At 41.4% G+C, this 22,008-nt stretch overlaps 1 protein-coding gene across 11 annotated transcripts in view; it reads left to right on the top strand.

Annotated features, from left to right (window-relative positions):
- EML1 (echinoderm microtubule associated protein like 1) overlaps positions 1 to 22,008 on the top strand; it is a 125,104-nt gene that overhangs the window by 23,420 nt on the left and 79,676 nt on the right. For 5 of the 11 annotated variants that reach the window (XM_017807576.1, XM_017807585.1, XM_017807574.1 and 2 more), the window contains exon 1: positions 19,386 to 19,541. The exons of 2 other annotated variants lie outside the window; for them this stretch is intronic. In XM_017807576.1, coding sequence (XP_017663065.1) covers positions 19,475 to 19,541 — 67 coding nt within the window. In that variant the 5' untranslated portion in view covers positions 19,386 to 19,474. Of the gene's footprint in view, positions 1 to 19,385; positions 19,542 to 22,008 lie in introns of those variants that run through there. 4 more of the 11 variants (XM_017807579.1, XM_017807578.1, XM_017807582.1 and 1 more) reach the window with 1 other exon arrangement.

Raw genomic sequence — 22,008 nt, 5'->3', positions numbered from 1 at the left:
TCTTCCTATTTACTCCCTTGACAGCTGTGTGCCTGAAGCAAGGGGATTGTGTCTGTCTTGACTTGCTGGGGCACCAATATTCAGTTTTCTGAGCACTGCACCTGTGTTCCCTCCAAAACAGGGCCTGAGGTGATACCTTCCCTAGGGACATGGCAGAGGCAGACCTGTACTATCTGCTTCAGACTGGTATCATCTTCCAAAACATTTTAAGGGATGATTTTTTTTTACATCCCTCAGGGTGACATTGGGCACTGTGGGATGGTAGCAAGACATTGAGATGGTACCTCTGAAGAGGACAAGCTGCCACCACAGCTGAAGCTCCAGCTTCTTAGAAAGGACGTGGTGAGCAGATATCTTGCTGGTAATTTGCTGTAAATAGGAAGTAAAATAGGTATGTGAAAATTACCAGGATTTTCCATACTTATGTGGGGTCTGTTCTCTTCCTCTGATTTTAAGATGACATACCTCTGGTGATGTAAGCCAAATTTTTCATTTGTGTCCGTATTCCATACATATAGCACCAAATGTGTGTGCAAGCCAAGGAACAAATATTTCCATTGTTGTGCTCGCAATCTGAAAAAAAGAACCCAGTAAACCTTCAAATAGCACCAAATATATCCAAACTAAAACATAGAAGACTTTTCCATAAATACATGCGTTTTGGGATGCCGGTTACTCTGTTCCTAAAACAGACCCAGAGCTAATTGCCAAGGAAATCAGCAGTGGCCATAACAATGAGGTGATCAACAAAGATCTAACATAGTGTTTCCAGAACAAAGTCTGGGCTCCACTTTGCCACATAACGCTTAGAAGCAGTTGCCATCATTACATTTTTTTTGTTATTCTCCAAGATCTTCCAGCTTTACAACAACTGGACTTGTGAAGCAGTAGTTACCATGGACATGAATCTATCTTCCCTCATAAATTATTTCTGAAACACACATTTTAAGTAGGGTAACAAAGATATATGAACTAGATGGGCTGTAATTGTTTGTGTGCAGTGATTTTTTTATGAAGCAACCTGGCTTTGAATCACAGCTATTTTTACTGTGGTATTCACTACAGCACTGAAGTATTGATTTGGTTCCCCTGAACACCAAATGCTGTTTTTAATATAAGTCTATTTGCACAGAGCTAATATCTGTGATGCTGTGTTTGTTGCTATATTGTTTCTACAACAAACATTAGCTACAGAAGACGAGCCAAGGTTACCTGTTCCCACCTCCTACCTTGTCCATGCGAAACCTGCAAGCATGACTGGATTTACATTTACTACCCTTCTTTTGCATTGCTTTTGCACAGTTTTACATTTACTGTCTGGCCTTACACAGCCTTGTGCTTGTAGCACGGTACTGTAGGTATATTTGCACTTTAGAAAGGTTGGTTGCCCTAATCAGTAAGGATAAAGTTGGCCTAATTTTAAAAAGGAAAAGTATCATTAAGCTAGCTAGTTCTACTGAAATAGAACTGCCTACATACAAAATTTTCTTTTTGCCTAGAAATCATAACGTTCAATATAATGCCTACTTAGGAAAAAAATTTTATCATTTCTTCCTCTTACAATCACTGAATACAGTTGTCAGAACCAAACAGTGAAAGAGAAATATTTTCATTTTACAGTCTGGAAGGTCTTCTAGAAACATAGGCTCGTGTTGAAGCATTTTTCAGAATATTTCTCTAGATCCATCTGTCATTGGAAGATATTAAAACAAGCATGCTTTATGTATTTATATATTATGGGCCTAATTTGACAGCTTTTTCTTAAGCACGTTTCTTGTTTTCATTGCCCTTCTGAAATGTAGATGATACCATGTAGGAACATTCCCTGGTACATTTATTTACTCTTTTTGGCTGATTAAATTCTCCACATTACACTTTCTAGGCTTATGTGCATCGATATTTAGCTGTACCAACCCCTAAATGTGATCACACTGTCACACTATCGGCACTGACTCAAACATTATCATCCCACTCCATTTTTCATACTCAAGTCTCCTTGCCAAAGTTCAAGTTTCTTTCATATTCTCCTTAGATGCTTCTGCCGTGTCTCTTTTCAGCATCCTTTGTTCGTAGATGGATGCAGCAGTGTGTCATTGCATTCCGAAAAAGTGCTCAGCTGACTGGGGTGGGAAGGAAGCCGGAAAGCCCTGCCCCACAAAGCCTTGCTTCTCTAGCAGGGTGCAAGGGAGCATCATGACATCGTCCCTCTGGAATGGAGCTGTACTACCAGCCTGAGCACGTCACCTCATTTGAACTCCTACAGTACATAAAATTAGGGAAGAGATTTTATTTTATCCAAGAACATCCCCAGGAAAAGAGTTTTAAGTAATTTCACTGATTATGAGGTCTCTGCCGTGAAACACTTATTCAGACAGAACTATTGATGGGAAGATCCCTATTACAGCTAGAATATTTTTTCTCTTAATAATAGTGAAAATCCTGATACATATTATTACATTTTGAATGAGGGCTTCTATGCAGTAGGGTTTTAATGATCTTACTCTTGCCAAGTTTTTCTTTCAACATCCCAGTGGAACATTTTTACCAGACCTACGCACACAACTTTCAGGCACAAATTCACTATCTCCTATTCAATGTCCTCATGCAGACCTTGCCAATGTCACAGATGTTCTTTTTCCATAAATTCCATCAACCATGGTGTGGAAGCCATGGTTTTTGTTGTTCTGTTCATGTCTGCTTTGTATGCATTTGTTATAGCTGGTCATTACCCTTTAAAAAACCCTTTCTGTTTCTCTTCTTTTTAAAATAAAATTTCTGAGGCAAATGGAAGGAAGATCCTTTTCTGATGTGGGCCAATTTTGACTCTTTTGTAAGCATCAGAAACATCTTCAGAATTTAAGATGGAAAATTGCATATTGTCCAAATCAGTGAATAAGGGAATTTTTTCCCCCAAATCTCAGAACAAGTCAGTTATATAGATTTTGCAATGCTTACTTCTTATAGACTTCCTTCTAATGGGATAGTTCACATTTTGTCAGGTCAAAAGGGGAAACTTTAAAATTTGTGAATCCTTCAAATGCTACTTTGCATAGGACATTAAGCATTTAGTATTTTCCAAAGATTTGAAGATCCCTGGGCCATAATAAAAATATTTGACTCCAAATCAGTTTCACGGAAGCCTTGACCTACGAAAAGGCATAAACCTAATCAGTGATTGAAATCTGGACTGAATCTCCAATCCTCAAATTAATGATTGCCGCAGAGCATCTCAGTTGGGATGGAAGTCTGAGGGCACATTGAGGCTGCTGTCAATATTTCAGGCTCCTGCTGCAAATTCTCTGTCAAGGAATGACCAGTTCATCCCTCATAGTGGATCCTTTGGTCATTCCTGTTTTATTGCCCTTCTTTCAGTATTGCTTAAGAAACAGTCCTTTACAAACCAGAAGATTAATGACATCACCTAATTGGTTTTGCTATCCTTAGAGATGATGGGCCAAATTAATCCCTGTTAGAGCTCCATTAATCTTTATGGATTTACACCCAAGATTAATTTGTCCCCATGATACTAATCACTTGCTGTGTGGTCTGTGGAAAATCACTTAACTTTGCATGTTGGTTTTCCCCCCCAGATGGAAAATGGGGGCAATAACTCTGAGTTCAGCAAAGAGAAATGCCCCAAAACCTCCTAGAATTGGTTAAAATGGAAGACAGTTTTTAATAAAATACGCATTTTATTTCTGAATGTTGGGTTCTACCTTCTTGGATAGAAAGGTTCCCCTGTGGGGCTACAGATGTGCCTGGTATTTATACTGGGTAAAGTCTTGGTACTGTAGAGCTTGGTGGGAATTTATGTGCTGATTATACCAGGCCCAGAGTGTCACACTTCAGGTTTTACAGAAATCACACATGCACACTTAGAGGCAGAATTTGGCCTTTCTCATTTCTGCTTCATTTGGGCCAATTTCTACAGCTGTTCCCTAGTGAGAATCTCACAGAAGATAGCAGGAATTTTGTTTAAGCAAGGCTTATAGGATTAATCCCTCTATCTCCAGTCATGTTTATTTTGGCAGTCATTTAGTTCAGAGATCTCCAAAGCTCCCTAGCTCAGGTTCTCTCGACTCTGCTCACAGATATGCATCTAACTGCACCTCTTACAGGTTAAAGTAGCAGTTTCATTTACAAAGAGGCTTCTATGTTTGCAGAAAAACGTTCTGGTAATGCCACCAATTAGATAAAACTGGGACTTCTCACAGATAATAGAAAAGAAACTGCTGATAAGGATTGCAGCAATTTATTTTAGCTGGGACCCATGCTAGAGGTGAGTAGCAAGCAATCCATCAGTTAGATGACAAAAAGTACACTTGAGTTTTACAACACATCCCCTTTGAATAACCCCAGGCGCTATTTCTCAACCAGAAAGTATCGATGTTCAGATCTGTTCTTCTCTATTTATACATATTCGATGTGTTCATTTGCCTGTATTAGCAAATATAGGCACATTATAACATATAAATAGTTGAAAGATCAGTTGTTGTAGTCTTTTTGAGTGAGAAACTATAGAATAAGATTCGAAGATCTTTGAAAAAAAAGAAGGTGCAGCATGTTCAGTAAAGAAATAATTATAGGGTTTTGACTTTTATTTGATACAGCACCTTTGAGCTATATACAAATTACTGTGTAAGGGAAAGTATTTTTCAGCTATGCATTTTATTTTACTGACAGTATTAGCAATTTCTTCTTAATTCTAGATATATGAAACTGATTTACTGACTTACTGGAATTTGAATGGACATGCTAAATATACACTGAAATCATCGTCAATTATTTATTTGAGTTGGCAAGGAAAAATATTTTTAAAGTTTAATGAAGCCAACAGTGATACATAGTTGCATGTTGCTGAGCAACAATACTGGTGGCCAGTATTTTTAAAGTGGAAGAATACAGTATAATCATGTTGATGCCTCAGGGCTCTATTGTACCTCCTGCAGTAAAACTCAGGGGAGCAGGATCAAAGGGTGCTCAGGACTGCTTCAGCACACTGCATTTCTCATGAAGAAGCAGCAGCTTGCAGGTTAGAAGGGGAAGCTTATGGATAGCCCTCAAACTCCACAGGTCCCAGAAACTCCTAAGAAAGAAAGCTCTCACCTCCTTCAGGGCAGAAACAGTTGAAAGAGTTGAGTTAAATTGAAGGGGAAGCTTGAGAGCAATGTAGGAAAAAATTGGATAGAGAGAGAGTTAATCTGGTGCTTCTTGGATTTCAAGGATAAAGAGTCATTAAACAAAGTAAAAGGCAGAACATAAATTTGATTAAAAGAAAGGTTTTTGCACAATGCATAATTGATCTGTGGGACTAACTACATCAGAGTGCTACCAAGGCCAAAATCATAACAGATTCGGAGAATGACTAGCACTAATACAGGCCACGTATTAGCTGCACTAGGTAGAAGATTTTTTTTAAACAAGAAAAAAAGTCATGTATATACATATATTTGCTTGACTTTGTCTCATATATATATGTATGTATGTGTGTGTGAATGTATCTATCTCTAAATATCTGCTTCCTGGGATTAAATACCTAAAGAGCAAAACTGAGGAGGGAATTTTCCTGAGGACAAACTATTTTATAAATGCCTGTTGTGTGGCAAGCTGGTACTGGGTCAGTTAGTGCACAGATCTGGGTTAGCCCAGTAGTTCTTGTTCATGCAATGCTCTGTAGGGATGTCTCCCTGAAGGATGGCTCTTGCCTTGGGCTACTGCCTCTTTATCTGGGCCAAATCCCCGTTTGGCAGGACCAGGGTCAGTGAGACAGAAGACTTCACACAGGGGCTCCCTGTGGCCTCTGTGGTTTTGCAAGTGAAAGGAGAAACTTTCCCACTTGGAAAGGCCACGGAAGTCACACACGGGCTTGACTGAGTCTGTCCAAACATGTCCCTTACTGATAAATGCAGTTCCAGTTGCACGGCAGCCCTGTGGGGAAGGGTGCAGGACTGGAACAGAGCAGGGTGCTGCTGTTTCCTTCACCGCCAGCTTCTGTTTCCCCCTGATAATAAAGGAGCTGAAAATATGCAGCACTACAGCTCCTTATTTATTAGTCGCATTCCCCAATAAAAACACCGGTGCAAAGCAGCACCGAATTCTCCTTGATTTGTGTGTGTTTTTGAAAAGTGTACTCTATGCCTACTGGGAATTATGTTTTCTGAAAGTTCCCTTTTTTGTACTCTCTGAGTCATTTTCCCATCATTCCAATACCTCACAATATTTTCCCATTGCCATAGTGACTGCCTGTGAGGAAAGCACAGCCAAGTAACTTCAGGTTTTTACTGAACCCAAATTGCCTGCCAGACTGGACCTCTGCTTGAGTTTGTCTTACATCAAGGAGGGTGATATAAATTAAATAGTGCTTTTTCTTTTTAAGTGATTCATAGTTCCCTTCTGGTACACAGGTTATATTGTCACCTGTCTGGTCTAAAAGTCCTCTGATCCTAAATCTTCTGAGCAGGTCTGAGTGTGTAAGTAGCCATGACACCACACCAGAATTCTCACAGAGCAGCTAAACCAATTGAACTGCAATAGTAAAGCATGTGTTGCTCACCTGCATTTGTGCATGTCCTCCTCTGCCCTTCTGTTGAATTCCTTAATCTTAGAAAGAGTTTGGACCAAATCCGTGCTTTTGAACACCTCCCTCTGTTGGACACAGATCCAAATGTCACAGCTTTCTCAAATGTCACACTATAACACTTAAGCAGAATGGCAAACCTGAGTTTCATAAGTGTGAAGATATCATTTTAAACTTTGTGGTTTAGGTTCTGGAATATATAAAAGATTAATATATTTTATTATTTCAGATGCGTATCTTAGATAATGTGAAAGTCAAATTTCTCTTGTAGAAATTACTTTTTTAGCACTGTGAAGGACAATTCCAGAAAATAGATAGTCTAGCCTTCAAGGTTGATGATAATTTTCAATGCCTGTTTAAGAGACTGTGCCGCTAAGAAATAAATCATAGTAGATGATCACTCTTTATAAGGCAGAGGGAGGACAGAATGCTTTTATGTGTGGGTGTCTGTGAATGCGGAAAAAAAGAGAGACATAAATGTCTTTCATCTCATACAAAGGAATAATATAAACACACCCAAACATTTGATCCTGTCCCTAGCAATACTTTATGATATGAAGACAAATATAGGCTGAACTTACTTTAAAATATTTTCAGATGTGCTGATTACAGATGCTCAGGAGCATCAAACACTGCAAGAACTGTCCTTTTCATGGGTGTACATGTTTGCCTGCTAAATAGCAAATAGTCACTTTTAAATGAAAACAAATACTTCAGTCAGTGTGAACTGCCTTTTTACTTCATCAGCTTGTTCACATGAGCATTATAGCAGTGGATCCAAAAAAGGGAACAGAGTAGAAAAATGAAATTCCAGGCACCCCATGTACTGTTTTGGAAGTGGACAGTGAGGACACCTCAGTCCTAATGGCTGCTCAAGCTTTTGTCATTTCACTATTGCAACTGTGACAGTGTTTTTGCCAAGTTTTGACTCTGATTTGTACCCTCATAAGAGGGAAAGAGGCATTACCTCATTTTATAACAAGCACTAGCAGACTTGTTTCATGTTGACCTGACCTGACATACACCAGTGACTGTGAGAAGAGAGGCTGTTTCTCCATCACTAACCCCAGAATAGTAGCACTCTATACATGAGTGCTCAGAAAAGTTACTTGTTTTTTTGGTATATTAACTTTATTTTCTGGTATGACATTAACTAAACTGTTTTCTTCATCACCTGCTCTTGAAGATGGTAGAAATACATTGCCAATTATCTAAATGGAGAAAAATCAATTGCCTCAGAACAAAAAAAATGTGGAGCAATAGCCTAATTTATATTACTCCAGCTTGACAGCAACTGAGAGAGATTTTTCAAGTAAATTGGGATTATATCAGGTATACCAGTCAATTACTTGTGAACCTCATGTGAAAAGAACAGCAGCAAAATGTCCATGAAGTGGGCCTGCAGCTACTGTTCCCCAGAAAACTTAATGGGCTGGGCAGTAACTCTCAGGAAACCTAAGCTGGAAAAGACCTTTAGAGTTCATCTAGTCAATCTCACCCAAGGCAGGATCAGCCATATCACATCAAACAGGACATAAATTTGTCTAAAATTATTTCAGAGACATTACATTGGTGCTCTTACTTCCTCAGGCAACTTATCACAGTGCTTTACTGATATTAATATTGGAAAGATTTTTTTATTCTAATGTTTAACCTGAATGAGAACCTTTTCTGATATGATTTAAAGTGGATTTAATGTGCCAACTGAGGCGTTATCAATGCTGAATAGGGTGGAAGGATTTCTTCATACATTTTCAGGATTATTTATCCATTGCATTATATTGATTGCCTTTTCCACTCTGCATAACACAGCTCAGTGTTTGGTTTGTGGTCTAACCTCAGCCGAGCTATTTCTTAACTAGTTATTACCCACCTTCCAGCAGATAACTCCTGTCTAAATGTAGTGCCTTGTACTGGTCCTTAGGACATTTTATCTTGTTTTTACAGATAGCTCCTCCAGGCTGCCAAGATCTTCTAAAAAATTTAATCTGCCTATTGGCTAGCATACTTTCAGAGCTTCCAAGCTGTGACCAGCACATTTACTAAGTATGTCTTATGTTTTCTTTTTCAGTCACTAATAAAAATGTGGACTATGACAGGACTAAGGAGAAAACCACGCACAATAATATTTCATGCCTCCTCCCATTTTGTGTCACTGTTAAGGTTATGATTACCTGAGCAGTGTTACATCCTGCTGTGGGTGTAGCAGGGTCAACAAGACTGGGTTTCCTCCTTTGCTTATAAGAGTGCCATGGGTGTGCAGAAAGCCTTACTGTAGTCGAGTTACATGCCACCAACTGCCTTTCCCCTGTCCACAGGGCAACACAGACGTGGGAAGAACTAAGCTGGTTTGACAGACCTGGTTCTTACAATGAAAACTGAATGCTTCCCCTTTATCGTCTAGGCACTCCTAAATAGTTTGTTTAAAAAAATCCCAGATTTTGGGGTAGGAATTTAATTTAATCAGGCTGATCGATAATCTCCTACTCCCTTTTTTCTCAGTTTTAAAGAGAGGTCCAAGGCTTTTCTACTTTTGATCCTCTGGCAACCTAAACATCTAGCCACTCAGAGATTGTCCTGGATCAGTCTACCCTTTAAACAGCATAGGATGAAATTAATACATCTAGCTAATTTAAAAAATATTATCTGATTACACTGCAGCCATGCAATGAATCAAACTGCAGGACTAATTGATCCTAATAACTATCACCTATTTGCTAGATTCAATTTCAGCTGGATCAGTTCCCTGTCCAGACTCCTGCACGCCCTTACAAATCACTGTGGCAGTGGGATGAAGGAAGGCAGTGAGGAGGTGGGAATGGAGTAAAGCAAGAAGGATGCAACTACATTTTTCAGCAACAGCACCATCTTAAAATGTTCATTGAAATACAGCTTTACTGAAGACAGATACAAAAAAATCATTAATTACTTGTACCTTCTTCATGTCATCTGTCGACGGTTGTTGTGCACCCTTGAGTAGTGGACCAGCATTCTCATGGCCTTCTTCTCATGCATTTGTAGCATCACATCTTGTAACCTCACTGTTCCTACTTGTATCTCATTTTGTGTTTTTCTTCTTTCTGACTTTATATGAACATACTGTTGCCATTCATCTATACTTATGCTGAATAGTTCAATCCCTTTCCACATACTTCCCTCTGGTCAGATCAAAAAGGGGCTTGTGGTGAAGCCAGGAACTTTATTACTACATTTCCTATCCTTCCTCTACACTGGCATAACTTGTGTTTCTGAGCTCCAAGGGAAAACATGCAGAGATGGAAAAACCTGTGTTTCAGTCTTCATATGCCATATTTCCTAATTTCGCATGGAAGGAGATGGCGAATGAATGACAGAGCAAACAGCCTTCATCAGATGAATGGAAAAAGTACAAAATGCTAAATCATATCAAGACTCTCCTCCAATTGTACCACTTGAATGTGAGGTAACTCCAAGTAGGACATAGCTCATGGAGGACACGAGAAACAGAGTAAAGGACATTTTTTCTCCAGCCCTCCAGCGGTTCTGGCCTGCTCAGCAGAGCTGAATGTAAACAGATATTTGCTCTGCTTCTGTCCTCTAAATGCATCATTTTCCACAAGTTCATATGTATGACAGCTGAAAAATCATGAGTCATATGTATTCTTTTCCAGCATAAAGTATTATTTGCCCCTTATTCTTGGATGGTCACTGAATGACATTCAATGTCATTTGTAATACTGGAAAAGTTTCCTTTGCCACAGTCTTATATGGGTTTCCTTTAAAATATCTTACTCGTATGAAATTAATGCCATCAACTTCTTTCAAATGTCTTTATTTTCTTAATTGTTCATACAACACAAAATTTTATCAATATTGCAAAACCTTTTCCTCCTGAAGAAATGACTGCTGATTAAGAACATAGCTGCTGATGTCTCAAAATAAAAATTGCCATGAAGGAACGAGAAGATATTATGGAGGTTTAAATCTGACAAATCTGAATCCAGGGTTTTGACTTTGGAAAAAAAACTGTTTAGTTGAAGGGAATCTCTGATGAGCACTAAACAGCTAGGTTATTTGTAATTATTTCTGTATATAGTGCCACAAAACTATGTAACATTTCTTCGAACAAATAAAAAGGAATAAAATCTAGACTTCAGTTGAAGTTGAACTCTGCAAGGTTATATCACATGAAGAATTGTCCCTTGGCCTATTCTACCCAACCCTTAGTCTAGGGGAACTCATTCACCTTAATTCACAGGGAATCTTTGTCTGAAGGGATGGTTTGGGAAAAAATGCAAAATTTCTCAGTGTAATATTTCTCAGACATCTGTAAAATATATCACAAGCTGGTTACGGCCAAAACATTCATTAAGCAGCTACCAATAGGCAAAAGAGCTGCTGAAGAGGAAGAATCTGAAGGAAAAGGCAGCAGGCCCCTGCATGACAGGGCTGCAGGCTGTTTAGAGCAAGTTCTTAGCTTGGACTGCACAGTGGTCACACAGTGTGTGTCCCTTGGCAACCCCTAGTCCTTCATCGGCCAGTGCACACTGCAGGGGTTTTATGTTCTTAATTCTCTTGTTCATGGCTGCATCTGCTTGTATAATTTATGGCACACAATACATATTTTTCTTTTGAGATTCATTCTATTCTTTATTCTAGCATTTATTCTGTCAGAAAGTGGTGGGACAATGAAAGGCTATTGGGCATCACAAAGCTGAAAAGAACTTGTCTTCTTGCTCTTTTTTTTCTTGAATTATGTCTGCTAATGATGAAATCCTTTTCGTTTCCCTTCTTTCCCTTATCTATAGCTCTGGTTTTCTCTTGCTTCTTTGAAAGCTTGAGAGAGAAACATCAGGTGGTGAAATACTTAAGAATTAAAGGGCTGCATCAGGAAGCATTTTTAAAGTTAGGTAACTTGGTATCTGAAACAAATGCATGATTGTTCTTCATGCTTGGATGGCTGGCAGCCAGGCAGCAGGGCCAGGGATATTTCTCAGGGATTCATTCAGAGACTGTCATTATTGCCCCTATTACTTTTTCCTCTGTCCAGGACTCTCTTGAATGCCATCACCAAAGAGAAGAATGCCACGCATGGCTTCCCCTGAGGAGGATTAGTAATCCTGCACCTTGCACTGGCTGGCAGAGGTGTTTTAAGAACAGCCAGCATTCTTTCCCCCAAAGCCAAATATTTTATTACTGTATAGACCTGATCCTGCCATTTAAACCCTAATGCTTATTCATGTTTCTGGGCAATTCAGTGGAGGCTTCTTTGGTTCAACCACTTACTTTCATGCATTTTATTTCTTATATTTTATGTGTCCAAAGGAGATCAAAAGCAGAATTCATCTAAGTTTCTGGATGCACTTGCTATGAACCTGCAGAAAGAAATCACTTTGAAAAAACACATACAACACAAAATTGCTTTGATCACATTGTGGGCCTTGGGTGATTGCACAGACTAGAACAAAAAAAGTTTCTTTCAAGGCAAATCTTGTTCCAAAGTAAATAAAAAGGTTTAATTCAAAACTATAGTTACCCACAACAATAAAAGCTACCGCCCATGCTGGAAACTAGTGTAAAGTAATGTTGAAAACTGTAGGAAAGGATTATTGCCTATTGCATTTTTCTCCATCCAGCCAAGTTTAGATTAGCTGATGATTCAACTGTTTTCTTCCATCTCCAGGTTGTATTTTGGGATCTTGAACTGGGAAAGCAGAAATGAGCTGAGGCAGCAAAAGCAGTGGAGGGACGAAGGTCTCAGTGTAGGTGGTCTTGGGCTCTGGAAGATATCAAAGGAATCTGCAAGTGTAGTGAGCTGAATTTCCTGCCTGGCCCTTATAGGTCATCCTGCCTTCCACTCTCCTGATCCTCCACTCGCTCAGGGAAAGCTCATGGAAATTCAATGAGTTTGAACCAGTGGAATTCTGTTGTCCCCTGCAGAAATAACCCACGCTGTACAAATGGAATATTGTCTTCTTTCTTCCCCTAACTCTTTTGGTATAATTAGTATTGTATTTGATGAAAGATACAGCAGGTGGAGAAGCAAAAGTTGAAGCTAGGTTAGTTGAGGTGGTAAATGGGCTTATGTGATGACAGGAGTTAAGATTGGAGGTAAACTCTCTGTAGCTACTTTCTATGACTTGTTTAGTAGTACAAATTAGCTTTTCCAATAAATTGCTCACTAAAAGCAAGCATAACATATAAAATCACTAAAAGAAATGCAGTATTTTTTCCAGCTATCTATCAGAAGATATTTACCATAGTTCATTTTCCTCATCTGGGCAAATTTCCAGCAACGTAACTGCAAATGTAGAAAGTGCCATAAATGAGATTAGCTAGCCCCTTCTATCACTAATATGTTGAACTGATCTGGTGCTTTGTCTTACCCATGCATTTTTATGTGTGCTTTATTATTTACGTGTCTGACAGTAAATTTTCCTGCTATGCATCAGTTCCCATGAGATGCCTTGTGCAGGATCCTAAAAATGGTGAAACTCTGACATGGGAAGATAGGAAATTAGGAATATCAATTCTGCTAAGGCACAAGGTTAAACCACCATCCTACTGACCAGGGAATGTAAAATATAGTGCTGAAGTCCCTCTCCCTGTTCACAGACACTGTGGGTACCTATTTGCAGAAGAAAGAGACTTCTTTCTCATAGTGTAGCTGATGCGTGCTTTGGGCATGTATCCTGTTTTCTGCTTTTGGGTTTTACACATTCTTGTGGATTGATACAGTCCAATTAAAATTCTTGTTCTAAAAAAGTGATCAGAAGGACTATTGTAGTACCACTTTGTTAAAAAATGGTATTTTTTGTGTATACCTTAAATGATCAATTTGCTATGCTGTAATTTAAATATAATTTTAAAGAAATATATCTACATCATAGTTTACTCTAATCTCATCCTTCTGTACTATAATTCAGAAGGCACAGATTTGTATAGCTATGGCTTTGTATAAACCAGATATTAAATTGTAAAAATATATGACTTAAATACTTGCATAAAATAGATCTCTGGAATATTTACTATCACAGTAACATCTTTATAATCGTAACATAAAAATTAAAACAAAACCAGTGATCTCAGCCATGGGCAGGAGGGTGTTGATGTGGTGCTAGCCATAAAAAAAAATCATATTTTTATACTCACTGAAGGCATTTCCCAATATCTACATGTCTGGGGCTCCCTGAGGTTTCAGTGGGTGCAGGAAAAGTCCTTCTGCTGGGAGGGAATTCCCCATGGGGCGTGACACAGACCTTTAGGGAGGATCCTCTTATGCCCTGAATGGTGAACTGCTGGAACTGTGCCGAAAGTCTTGCACCTGAAACCAGAGAGGCCGTTCTTACAGGAGGTGGGATTCATGCTCCTGAACACGCAGATCTCAAAGAGCTCTGCTAGTGTAAGCTTTCAGCCTCTACTGAGGGCTGAAACCACCAAAAATAGGGTTGCAGAGCTGAATTAGAGTGGAAAAATTTAAGGAGTAATTTTGAAGACTGGGTGGATCATTTCTTCATGTGATGCCATCCATCACTGCACTTCTTCACATCAATCTCTCAGAGTATTAATATCTCAGAAATTTTCTTCCCATCAGCACAGATTGCACAGAAGATGGAAAAGAAGTTGCATGCCTGTGTATCTGTAGTGTATTTTGCTTCTCATCTGTTTGGTATCATAATGTTATATCTGTGGATGTAGCAAGTCTGCAGTTGGCCATTATGTACATTGATGTGCATGGAACCCAGCTTGTTAGGGGGCCTTACAAAAGTAAGGGTATTTCTACTGCAGGCACTATGCCTGAAAGCATTTCACAATAAAACAAACAAGTAATATCTTCAGTGCTTACAGGCAGGGTAGTGCACTCGACTGGTAGTTATTCTGGTGTGGTTCTGTCACAGACTTCCTGGTTGGACTTTGACTGTGTCATGTTTTCCCTCTCATTTTCCAAATAAGCAAAATAAAGCCAACATTTAGTTCAAAAAGATGGTGCAAGTCTGAAAGCATCAGTGTTTGCTGAGCAGCCTCCCATTTTTGAATAGTAAGAGTCATAGATGTGGAAAGCATTATTCTTTTCATCTTCAAAGCCTTCTCTTTGTATTTATAAATTAACCAATCGGTAAAGCAATATTTTTTTTTTCCTGGGCAGTATGATTAAGAATATTCTTATTAATTATAGGGAAACTTCCACAATTCCAATATATGTCATTCAAAACAACAGGATGTATACAGGCATATTGCGACATATTTTCATTTGGATTGTAAAACATCCATACCTTTGATGGTTTCATCCCACATTTGTTATACTGTATTTTTAATGCACTCAGACTGTGCTGGCATAATGGTGATCCTCCTCTCATACCCCATCTTTCCCACATGCATGAACTGTGCTTTGTAGTGACATTCATGAAGCTCCCTGCTGTGGCTGAAACACTGGAGTCCTGCTATTTAGAATGAATGATTATTCCAGTGGTTTAAGTGTTTTTCACAAAGGAGAGTGGGGAGGCAAGGCACTTCTTCCTTTACTACACCACACTAGGAGAAAAAATCTTTTCTTGAGCCTACGATGAGACCCTGGCAGAGAACCCTGCTCTAATACCTGGAGATAGTCTTAGCAGTGAGGAAAAGCCACTTCTGAAGAATGAAGAAAATTTATTCACCACATGAAATTCTCTTAAAAAACCCAAACGATCTCAGCGGCTGCTTACTGAAGAGAAAGGGCAAATAAACAAACAAATTTTTAAAAAAAATCAGCATAAATCAGGATTTCATCAGACTTTAGGAAGCTAAATCCAAAACTTAACCCCAGAGCCCATCTCTGCTAAATGCTGATCTCATCCTGCTAGTGCCTAAACCCAGGGATTGGCTCTTCCTTCCCCGGGGCTCCTGCTGTGTGCAGCCTTCTGCTGCTGCTGCTGCTGTTGTTGCTGCTGCTGCTGTTGCTGCTGCTGTTGCTGGGCATTGTGCTACCCAGTGCTGCCCCCCTGGCCTCTGCCGAAGCACCGTGTCCTCCAACATTGAGGCAAAGCACTGTGCCTGTGCTATGACACCAGCCTTCAGACCACCTAACTCTGAGTGCTGGTGATGGACAGCTGGAAGGGGTGCCCATTTCTTATGCTTTGAATGAGTGATAGATGATTCAGGGAGAAGCACACACCTGGTGCCTCGTGTTTTGGATTGTTATCTGGGCCCATGCACCAAGTGTTGCAGTGCTTCAGCTTTTTAATGAATGAAACATCTGACTCACAGAGGAAAAGCAAAGCTTGTACAAACACAGAATTTAAAACCTTCCAGGCTCCAGCAGAGACTGCTGCATTAAGTAAGACTGTGAATGGTGAAGTGGACTCTTACATCTTAAATGGAAACACAGTGAGCTACAAAACTGAGCTCAGCTCTCTTTGATCACGCTGCAGTAAACGTGACCTATCAGATGATTGCTAAAGAGCTTGAGGGGGATCTTCCAAAGTTAGTCATGGTAAAATACATGCTATAATTATATCCACTGATAAATTTTAGCAAAACCAGTGCATTTGCTGATGGTGCTAGATGTTTTGCCTGATTTCTCTAGTTACAATGTATGGTTAGAGTGTGCAGCAGCCATCCAAGCTTTCCTGATGTGTTCAAGCGCTCAGGCACTGCACTGACCTGAAAGAAGAACCCTCCAGCATCTGTGGTGAACTGAGCCTTCACCTCCCGTAAACTCTGCACAGAAGGACTCACTGCACCTGATGTCATTAGCAGCTCTGCACAGCAGGCTTTGCCACTGACAGCCAAATCCCAGCATCCTTCCCTTACCAAGTGCCACCATCTCACTCCCTGAACAAGCCCACTGGAGGCAGTGGCATTCAGCACAGACACAGGGGTCAGGGTTGTCCAAGCTACCAGCAAATGATGAAAGCAAATGATCCCTGCTTTTCAGGAATAGGGATACATAAAACATCAAAATTATCAGGAGCTGGACTTTGATGTTCCTAGTGTGTCCCTTCCAACTCAGAATATTCTGTGATTCTGTGATATTTGACTATAGGTCATTAACAGGGAGTGAAAGAAAGTCTTCTTTGTCCTAACACTCCTGAAAATTCAGCTAGGGATGGGTACAAGCTCTTTTGTTCTCACTTAGCAAACAGTCTTTTGTATTACACTACTCAAGACAAGTGAATAAATATATGTTATAAAGTACAGCTTTCAGAAATGTGACATCATACAGTTTCTGACACTGCCTGCAGTCAGCATGCACAAATGTACAGCAAAAAATCCCTCCCAGATACCCCAGCCCCACTGTACTGCTCAGGATGCCACATTCCATATATATGCTTTCCCATTTTCCAAAGAACTAGCTTTGATCTGTGCAAATGATGAAGGCTATAGTTTACTGAAAAGTGGACAATTAAAAGAAGTGGGTTTATTGTTTCACCATACCAGCAGAATTCTCAGACACACATTAGTGCATCTTTGTAATCCACTGTTCTATTGTTCCCACAGCCAGACAGAATTTCTTTTTCATTTTGTGCCTTGTCGTGCAGTTTAGTGTAATGAGATTGTAAGAGGTTTCAAAATCATTAAATTATGGAAGTGTTTCTCTTTTCTAACCCTTGTCCTAAGAGTATAATGGCATCATAACAGCATCTGGAGGCTGGTGCCAACACCATTTTCTGTCACATCTCTGAGCTGATTTGCAGCGTGGTGAGCTGAAAGCCTTCCCTGACACCTTTCCCTCTAGTTTCAGTGGGTAATCTATTGTAAGGTTTTCAGTGTTGTATCTCCCTTTAACAATGGATTAGATTTAAGTATCTAAGTGACTTAATTTCCACTCTCTGAAATGGAGCTACATTGCCTCTTTTGGGCCTTTCTTCTGCTTTGGCAAATGTCATAAAAGTTAGTGGGCTTTTACTTATCTTTGTAGCGCTGTCACTGACAACACATTTTTTACTATGAATATAATACTTTTAGATAGCCTAGATTTCATAGATCTTTTTGCCAAAACTTGCACATCTGAAGGAGGTATAGGTTAAGATAACATTGACATCTGATGGCGAGAAAACTCTTGTGCTGAAACTATCTCAAGATGGTAGAAAATGAGCATATTAAAACACTTCTCAACCTCAAAAAGTAATTATGGCAACAATGCTTTAAAATGAAGGAGATTCTTAATTAAAATTTGTATTAAAAAAGAGCTTAATTTTTCTATTATTGCAACTCGTCTGCCAAAAGTCCCATGCATATATGTCTTTCTGCATGTACAGTTTTTTAGAACAATATGGCATCTTTGAAAAGTTTTATGGCTTATGCATGAAAAGGTCATGAGAAAAGCTAAGGCCTCTGTGTTAAACATGAGAAAGAATTGTGATTAATTTAAAACACTTAGAAAATCTATTGGCTTTAGTATTTTTGAAGTAATTTTCTATGCTTTTTTTAGTATATAATTAAACTATCACAATTTCCTGCTATTTATAGCCCATAGCTGTAAAATGCAGTTGTTTTTGACAGATACAAGTTAAGCACAGCAATCTGGGTAAGTACTTGTGTTGGAGATGACTTCAACTCTACCGATATTGGCACTGGCAATTCAGGAGGGAGCACTTTTCACTCCACTTTAATATGGAACTGATATCTCTGCCTAATTTTATAGCATACTTTTGTGTTAGCGCTGCCATGGTTTAGTGGTTGGTGAAAAGACTCACATGTACCAAACCCATGCCTGTAAATGGATCCACATGATGGAATTGTCCTGCAAAAAGCTCCTGAAAGGACTGAGGCCTGAAGACATGATGTGTTAATGCTCTGGCGTTTTTCAAGGTGAAAGGTGTTATAGATAACGCAATGCGCTATTTTTCTCATGTCCCTTGAGGAGCTTTAAATAAAAACGCCTTTCAGTCGCCAGACACTTCAACATCCCTTAGGACAGAAATTGAAGCCCAAAACGCATCAAATTATTTTTTAATATTATCAGCCACTAGTTTTGTACCACTGCCCTCGTGTCCCCATGAATGGATATTATGAACATACCTAGATAAATATATTTTAAAGAGTTAAAGCTATTTTAGTATCCTGTGTTGGAAGAGCGTATCATTCTTCAAACTAAACAGTTAAAATTATATAAAATGACATAATGAATTACGGTATGTATAGTTCATTTTTGTAAGAGAGTATCAATTGCAATGTTATCTTGACAGCTCCATCCTCTAGCCAGCAGAATCGCCACTGAAATCGACGGAGGGCATAAGGCGCAATAACAGGCAGGCTGTTGCTTCAGTGGGAGAAGCGGGAGGAGGCGAGTGCTGCTGCGGCAGGGAGGGATGCTGTGCTGTGCCGGGCGCTGCTGACCGGCGGCACAGCCGCCACCGCCAAACTCCTGCCCTGCATCCAGAGCCGCTCCGGGCACCTCCGCCCGTGACCGTACTTGGGGTTAAGCCCCGGGCCACCGGCAAGCACCTCCCGCCGCAGGGCCGGGCGGCGTCTCGGCTCTACGTCGCCCCGATCGGGACACCCGGTGCCGCCGTGTCCCGCAGGGGCAGAGCACGGTGCCCGCGGCTCGCCCCCCTCCGCGGCGGGCCGGGCTCGGCGGGGACGCTGTGCAGAGATGGCCGCGCCGACCCCGCGCCCGCCGAAAGCCGCGTCGGCTCGCTCGCTCCCCGCGCCCCGGGGTCCTCCCCGCCTCCCGCAGCCACGCCGTGACGGTGCAGCCCCGCCCCGGCCCGCCCCGGCCCGCCCCGCGGGTCTCCCCCCGCGCCTCGGCGGCGGAGCGGAGCGGAGCGGCCACCGCCCCAGCCGCGGCGGAGTGAATGGGTTGCCATGGCAACTGAGTGAGGCAGGCAGCGAGGCCGCCGCGGCCCCAGCCGCCTCCGCTCCGCAGCGTGTGGGCGAGCAGGCAGCGGGCGGCCGCCGGGACAGCCGAGGGGACGCCGGGAGCGCAGCGGCAGGATGGAGGACGGGTTCTCCAGCTACAGCAGCCTCTACGACACCTCCTCGCTGCTCCAGTTCTGCAACGGTAAGGGCGGGGGCCGCCCCCGGCGAGCAGCGGGGTCCCGGCGCCCCGGCGGGGCGGAGGCGGAGGCCGGCGCCGGGAAGGCAGCGCCGGGAGCGGGCCTGACCCGGGCTGCCGGCGGCGTCTGCGCTGCCCAGGGCCGCCCGGCTCCGCGGCGTAACTCGGGCAGAGGAGGAGGAGGAGGGAGGAAACTTCATCCCCCTCAGCCTCCCCCATTACACGGCGGGAAACCTGCCAGCCCTCGGGGCGCCCCTGCGGGGAACTTCTGCACCTCCTTCGCGGGTATATGCAGAGATTTGTGTGCGTACGTGTTATGCTATGGATGTGTGTGTGTGCATCTGCCTCGGAGGCAGGTCTGGTGTAGCCCAAGCGGTCACCCAGCGCTGCGTGTCTCCGCTGCCGACATACACACAGATACACATATATATACACATACGCCCACATGTATAGGTCGTGCATTTATATATAAGTGTAGGACGGAGCTCTCCGTGACCCCGAGGGGCGCAGTGGGACGACCCGGCGGAGGCAGGTGTCCTTCAGCCCCCTGCCCGCCCCCGCTCCCAGAGCCCCCCCGGCCCCTGTTGAGGTGTGAGATGCCTGTGCGGAGTTATGAGAGTTGGCCTGCACTTACTGGTTTTTCCTTCTGCTGTTTTTTTAAGGTAGGGGTTATTGGGGTGGTGGCGTCACCTGGGTGGCAGCGTGACAGGGGAGCTGCTGGGCTGCAGTGACGGGTTGTAAAAAAGCAAGGAGGAGATGAGGAGCTGTAAGTATCCTCACAGGAGGCATTGGAGATTGGCCTGCGTAGTATTTGGGATTATTCAGCTAAATGGTGTTTACTGTATTTGGGGGGAAATAAGTCAGGTATCCTAAATGTAACAGAGTTCTTCATGGTGAACTGTAATCTCAAAATACTTTGTTTTGATTTGAGTTACTGCTTTCTAGCAGCAAAATTGCAAGCATTCATAGTCTCATATTTCATTGAAAATTGATTTGCGGATCTCTTATTCCTTCACATTTTAGTAGTGGTCTGGCTTTCTACTGCTATCTGAACAGCTGGAGTCAGGTTCATATTAAATTGCTTCATGACAGCAACTGCATCAGACATAGCTGCCTCTTCTCTTGCAAGATATGAAGATGATAAATTTTACATGATTTTCCTTGTGGTGTGGTGCAAGAAAGGGACAGCTTTGCAGAAAACTCTAATAGCTGTGGACCTTGAGATTGTGGGAGCAGTTTTTCAGGGTGTCATGAGTTGTGTGTGTGAGCTGTGCATTGTGCAGTGACGCCGTATTTTCAGAGCTCTTCAGGAGAGAAAACTATGACTGTGTACGGGGGTTGTACGCTAATAGCAGATGCCTGTTTTGCTTAAACCTAATAAATATTTCATTTTAAGTATTTTTTAAAAGAAAACATACAGCAATGTATTTCAAAGTTTATACTCTAAGCCATTTATAAGCAAGCTGTCTTCCTACCAAAAATCCCTGGGCTTTGCTTTTACAGTGATCCTGATAGTAGCGTGCATGTGAGAGCAGGAGTAGCAGTACTTTCTGAATAGTTTGGAAAAGCAGAGTAACTTATTCCTGAGCACTGTCCCTCGTGTTGATTTAGTAAATCTGAGCACCTATTATACTTTCTGGAAATAAGCCATATGTATTTATGCTGTACATAGGTTTTAAAATCTTAGTTAATCCTGAAGTAGTATATTCTAGAATGTGTTTCTGATCAAATTACTTGCTTAGCCGTCATCTCATTGTAGATAGTGAGCTCAAGGGCTGCTGTAAACTTGTATTATTCTGTGTTTATGAAAGAAAGTGGTTGAATTCAGAAGCCTTTCTTTTTATGAGTTAACCTTCAGTGAGACTATATTAAATGAAAGGAGGAATTAAAGATAATCAGGCCTTTGAGTACAGCCTTGATCAGGTATTTCACACATGACCCATGAGGAAGAAAATACAGATAGAGGATGCGAGTTCTGAGGTTGAAAAGAGTTAAGGAAAATTTCTTTACAGGGAAGTGGAAAGCTCTTGCAAGTATAATGGGTAGTATGAAAGATGATATGAAGTTGGGAGTGGGGCAGGCATAAAGAAGAACCAAATCAAGCAAGCAAGTGGTAGAGATACGAAAGACAATATGATTTTAGCATATGGTAAAGTGAAGTACAGAAATGGCTGGTAAGCACTTAAAGTGATCATTGTTGTATGCTGTAAGGTTTTCTGTTCTGAACAGGCTTATTTTTAGCTTTACAAGGAAAGACATGATGGGATTTTCTGATGCTCTTAGACAGAAGAAATGATAAAGATACTGCCTGTACATATTGTTTCAAAAGATCAGGATACAAAGGCTGTGCTCCTGTAAAAATAACTGCAGATCACTTGTAGGGTGGCAACTGAGGTCTAGCCTGGGCCAAAGGTGGCTGCAGCTTCTCCCACTTCTCAATCCATTCTCCTTGTTTGGAATGGGTGGGAGCCAG

The sequence above is a fragment of the Lepidothrix coronata genome, unplaced genomic scaffold (genome assembly GCF_001604755.1).
Source record: "Lepidothrix coronata isolate B3197 unplaced genomic scaffold, Lepidothrix_coronata-1.0 Scaffold19, whole genome shotgun sequence".
NCBI lineage: Eukaryota > Metazoa > Chordata > Aves > Passeriformes > Pipridae > Lepidothrix > Lepidothrix coronata.
This window is presented reverse-complemented; position numbering and strand designations above follow the sequence as displayed.